A 5,916-nucleotide genomic window follows, 5' to 3' on the forward strand; every position below is an offset into this window, starting at 1 on the left:
CATGTGAATCACGTGCAGGGCAAATGGCAAACATAAGGTTAGGGTCCCATGTTACCTTGTCGCCCAAAACCAACCCAGAAACCAAAATCCCAAGGCTCGGGACCTTGGGTCCACCAGTGGAGTAATGGCGGGTCGAAGGTGGGAGAGTTTTAAATGAAGGGAGGGGGAGGAGGGTGTACATTCAATCTTTTACTTCTTTTAAAGGCAAACTAGCACTCATTGATTCATATGTTGCAGTTCAATTTAATTCGAAAACAGATGATGAAAGGAACCAGAAGCCAGAGGAGTTTTCACTCTCTCTATCAATTATCCCCAGTCTCGGTAATTGAAAGACACTGCTCCCTGAGCCTATCCACCATAGGGTCTACTATTGAACCACAAACACGTATTCCTACATCCAACCCACCAGTTAAATTTTATGTCCCTTTCATATCCCTCTCCCAAGTCATAACCACTCCTTAACAACACTGACACCCTTTTCCTTGATGTTCAACTCTGCAACCTCACGAGTCACAAGTCTTTTACAGGCCAAAACAGTAACAGCTAGCAGTGCCATGAAACAGAAGGCAGAAGCAGAGAAGGCAGAGGCTGAGAGCAAGCAGCAGCAGTTCTACTGAGCACATAATGAACAAAAGTTTATAAAGAAACCCAACCCCCCAATCCTACTGTACACAAAAAACTTCAAACATTTAACACCTTAAAGTTAGAGCAAACCACCCCCCGCCAAGAAGAAAATTAAAGATGACAACATAAAAAGAAGGAAGCTAACACGGATTCTTGGAATTTAGAACAAACACACCCATTCCCACATTGCACAGCGCCTCATATGCTAAGGAGATCAGGTGGTGGTGATTGTGGTGGCTGCTGTTGATGGTCTTTTGTTTCTTTTATGGCTGTGGTAGGCGACTCCAGAGTGCATGACTGTGGGGAGGACTCTGACACTATTGAGTCTCCCTGTTTCGAGCTGGGTGGCTTGGGAAGCTCCGTTAGTATCTGGACGACTTCTCTCATTGTTGGTCTCTCAACTGCCTGTTCTTCAACGCACAGCATTGCTACATAGAAGACGTGCATCACCTCATGGAGAGGAACCGTGGGGAGTCTTGTATCAAGGATTTTGAGAACCCCTTCCTTGTTTGAATCAGTCATTTTTCTGACCCATTGGACTATGTCCACACCATCACCAAACTCCCCAACTGGTTTTCTGCCACTCACCAGCTCTAGGAGAACAACACCAAAGCTGTACACATCGCTCTTCTCATCTACCTTCAGTGTGTAGGCATACTCTGGGGCAAAAATAATAGACTTTTAGATCAAACATCACAGAGCCCTGTATGAAGCTCCAAGTAAAACCAGGAACTGCTCATAAATCTTTAAAAGGGACAAAATCAGCCGCGTTACTTTTTTGAACATCATTTGAATCTAGAGGTCACATAAATTTGTCATAATTTTCAGATGGAAGGACTCATTTATGATTAAAAGATCAATCATTGACCGGAAACTCAGTCAAGAACCAAAGGATCCAAGCCCACCTAATAAATTAAAGATGTTTGAAACAGGATGTCGCTTGATATGAGATCAGACAGCAACATCTAAAGTCAAAATATGCAGCACCCTGAAATTTTGAGGTGACATTATCTGAAGATCTCAGTCTAAACCCTAATATGACTCAAAAGTTGAGTTTTGGAAATGGAAGAGCTTTGACAAATTGTAGGTTAGGAGAGTAAAATGAATAATTATCTTAACAGCGTAACAGTGCATAATTTTTAAATTTTTTTCAAGCTTGAATCATACCTGGGGCAATATATCCATAAGAACCAGCAATAGCAGACATACACTCCGAAGTGCCAGAATCTTGCAGAAACTTGGCAAGACCAAAATCAGCAACATGAGCTTCAAAACTAGAATCAAGAAGAATGTTGTTTGATTTCACATCCCGGTGGACAATTAATGGTGAGCAATCATGATGAAGATAGCAAAGACCCTTTGCAGCTTCCACTGCTATCTTGTACCTTGTATCCCAGTGCAAATGCCCACCCTTTTTGCCATGAAGAACTTCACCTAAGCTCCCATTTGGCATGTACTCATAAACCAGAAGATTTGTTTCATGATTTGAACAGAACCCCAGTAATCTAACAATGTGTCGGTGTCGAATTCTGCCCAGAGTCTGTATCTCTGCGTTGAATCCATGGTCATGAGAAGACCCCCGGCTCATTGCCGGTAGCCGCTTCACAGCAACCAGCTCTCCATTTGGCATCGCCCCTTTGTAAACAATACCTGCACCGCCTTTCCCTATAATATTGTCCTCCTTCAAGGAATCCAATACATCATCACAAGTGAAATCCAAGCGCTGGAAAGCTGTTAGCTTCCATGATCGCGACTCACTTGCCTTCTTCAATGACCGAGCTTTGATGATAGCTGCAACTGCAAATGCAATTGAGCAAACAAGCAGCCCAATGACGAGAAGGAGCTTCAAAGAGGCAGAGAGTGGGCCTTTGACGTGTGGTTGGTGAGTGCCATTGGCAACTCCATCCTTGCAAGCGCCCAAATAAGGACCGCAAAGTTCAGGATTGCCAAGGAAGGAGGTGTAATTAAAGTAACTAAATTGACCAGTACCCGGAACCAAGCCAGAAAGATTGTTGTATGAAAAATCAACAGAAGTTAAGCTTTGCATAGAGGCCAGCGAAGCAGGAATGCTACCAATGAGATGATTCCTAGACAAATTCAAGTAATTCAATATCCGCATACCTGTGATCTCAGTCGGAATCTCACCAAACAGCTCGTTCCGACTGAGATCAACAAATGTCAGAACCTTGCATTGACTGATTTCTGGAGTTATCTCCCCGGAGAATTTGTTGTTGCTAAAATCCATCTTCGAAAGCTGCTGCAACATCCCAATCTCAGGCGGGATTCGCCCTGAGAACTTATTCCCATCCAGAAGAAGCTTCTGCAGGCCGGAAAAGTTCCCAACACTGGGCGGCAGCGATCCGGTTAGCTGATTATTTGAAAGACTTATCTGTCCAAGACTGTCCGGGGTGGAATCAATCTCCGGAAATTCTCCAGTGAGGTAGTTATCCTGCAACTCAACCTGAGTAAGCTTAGGTAAGTCAAAAAGCCCTTTAGGAATGGATCCATTGAGAAAATTCTCCCCCATTCGAATCCGACTCAGCGATTCGCACCTTCCAAGCGATTCCGGAATGGGACCGAATAGGAAGTTCCCTAAAGTGATTAAAGTCTGAAGCCGATTGCCTGAACACATATCAGGAGGAAGATTTCCAGTTAACTTGTTGGAGGAAACATCCAGAAGCTGAAGCTTCCCGTTCTTTCCAAGTCCCTGAGGAATACTTCCGGTAAAGTTATTCTCCCACAGTTGCAAAACTTCCAGCTCCGGCAAATCCCGATGAACTCCGGTATCGCACCGTGAAGCTTGTTTCTGAACAGATTCAACAGCGTTAAATTCTTCAACTCCGCGAACGCCTCCGGAATCTCTCCCGCGAGCACGTTGTTGGATAGATCCATAGATTTCAAACTCTTCAAATTTCCAAGCTCGGGAGTGAGAGGACCAGAGAGCGTATTCACTTGAAGAAACAAGGTATCGAGATTCTGAAGCTTCCCGATCTCCGGCGGAATCTCGCCGGACAACAAACAGTTGGCCATATCCAACCGGACCAAGCTTGTCAGGTTTCCTATCTCCGGAGGAATGCCTCCATCGTAGGTGTTGTAGTAGCCAACATAGAGTTGTTGAAGGCTGGTTAGATTTCCGATCTCCGGCGGAATAGGACCGTGGAGCTCGTTTCCAGAGACGGCCAAATACTCAAGGAACTCCCACTGGCCGTACGCCGGCGGGATGATGCCGCTGAAGAAGTTTCCACCCAGATGGAGGTGCCTGAGATTCGGCATTTCAGTGACAGCAAGAGGCAAATCTCCAGTCATGTTGTTGTTGTACAAGTCTAGAACCTCCAAGCGCTTGAGGCGCGCGAGCTGAGAGGGGAAAGTTTCGTTGAAAACGTTGTTGGAGAGGTTAAGTTGTCGGAGACCAGAGACAAGAGAGAGCTCCGGAGGAATTGGGCCGACGAACTGGTTGGCAGCAAGGGTAAGGTTGACAAGGAAGCGAAGATGGGCGATGTCCGAGGAGAGAGACCCGGAGAGGTTGAGGCCGGAGAGATTGAGAGCGACGACATGACGGCGAGCGTCGCAAGTAACGCCGGTCCAGGTGCAGTGGCTGGTGGATATATTCCAGGCGGCGAGTGGGGATTCGGGGTCATAAGAGATGGCGGTTCTGAGAGAAAGTAAAGCCCTGTATTCCGGTATGCGTGGTGGCGTAGCTGCGAGTGAATGGTAGTGGAAATGTAAGTGAAGCAGTAGCACTAGTATTACGAATCGCATTTTTTCTTTCCCCTGAGCTTTCTCTTCTCTCTGAGAGAGAGAGGGAAGAATTGGGGAAGAAGAAGAGGGAGAAGGGGGAAGGTCGAGAGTAGAGTGAGAGTTCAGTAAGCAGCGCAAGTGAGGTGGGTGAGAAGCGTGATTTTATTGTCTTTTTCTTCTTTCCTTATCCTTTTTATCTTTCAAAAAGGGTGGTCTCCCTCTCCACGCCACTCCAAATGTTTGTTTGGGCCGTTTAACCCAAGGTCAGACTTTCTTGTTATTATTACTCCATAAATTATATAGTTCCCCCTTTTTTAAAGGTAAATTTCATCAAGTTTACTCATAATCGGTACCCCCTTTAATATTAATTCCAAAAACCTAAGAATTGCATTGTTGCATCAAATTCCCACCCCCACCCCCACCCAAATTAATGATCTCCATAATAAATACACCTATGTGTTAGAGAACCTTTATCCTCAAAATTTTCAATCTTATCTTGGTAAGAAATTAGTGACCATTTTCTAAATAATAGTATTCCTTCTTATACCAAGTGTCCTCCAAAGATGCTATGGAATTTGATTTCTTCAAGCCAAAGTATGTACTTGTTGGGATATTTTACAATTTACACATGTAGCATGCTTTTTGGTCTTAAAAAATTATTAAACTTATTAAATACGATTGGAATACGGACAAATACAATTGAAATATAAAATACAATAAATATCATGAATAATGTAATTACAAGGTTGAAATAATCGAAACAATGTATCAATTTATCCTTGGTCTCTTTGAAATATCTGTTACTACATTGAAACATTATTATGCAAAATATTAACACTCTAGAATAATGACAATATTAGAACAATTTTGTTTCGGAACTATACTCTTTTAGAATAGTATACCCTTATAGTAATGTAACTATAGAATACTGTCTCGCTATTCTTAAATATTACTATCGTCAAACCTTTACTTAAACATTGAAACACGAGACACTTACTTCATTTATCAATGTTCGATGATGCTAAGTCATTTAAAATAATACCTCATTGATGATATATTAGATACTGGAATAATGACTTTTGCTATCGATCTTCTACTAGTTTTTAATGAAATGCCTACATAAAATGACCAACTCCATGGAACATACCATAATGATGCTAAAATACTGGATAATGTTTTATTAATGACATGTTAAATGTTAGAGTAGTAATTTTCTTGTGTCATTCACTCCATTAATAGTTCAATCAAGTTATTTCTCAGATCTAATATTTATTGATCATTTATATTAATGTTGTAAAGGGTTCAATGTGAATTGGAAGAACACCTCTATCTCTCTATGGGTAGATGGTAGTGGTTGATCTGTGATTAAGACAATACTAAAAGAATAAACCCCATGACAGTCTATTTCCCAATTAAACTAAACCAACCTATTACATTGATCATTCTTCTTGTGCTAACTTAAAGTGGGTAGGAAATCTTAATGGATAAAATCTATCAACGTTTCATTGATTTGAAGGAAATAATTGTGAACAAACAACTTAACATTCTTATGTT

General features: G+C 42.2%; 1 protein-coding gene across 1 annotated transcript; it reads right to left on the reverse strand.

Moving 5' to 3' along the window:
- Positions 1–262: 262 nt before the first annotated feature.
- Positions 263–4,508, reverse strand: LOC117917707 (leucine-rich repeat receptor-like serine/threonine-protein kinase BAM1). The gene is given in 3 exon segments (XM_034834071.1): positions 263–1,283; positions 1,792–3,393; positions 3,396–4,508. Coding segments are annotated over 3 exon segments (3,051 nt in total). The 5' UTR covers positions 4,384–4,508; the 3' UTR covers positions 263–822.
- Between the last annotated feature and the right edge of the window lie 1,408 nt (positions 4,509–5,916).

The sequence above is a fragment of the Vitis riparia genome, chromosome 7 (genome assembly GCF_004353265.1).
Source record: "Vitis riparia cultivar Riparia Gloire de Montpellier isolate 1030 chromosome 7, EGFV_Vit.rip_1.0, whole genome shotgun sequence".
NCBI lineage: Eukaryota > Viridiplantae > Streptophyta > Magnoliopsida > Vitales > Vitaceae > Vitis > Vitis riparia.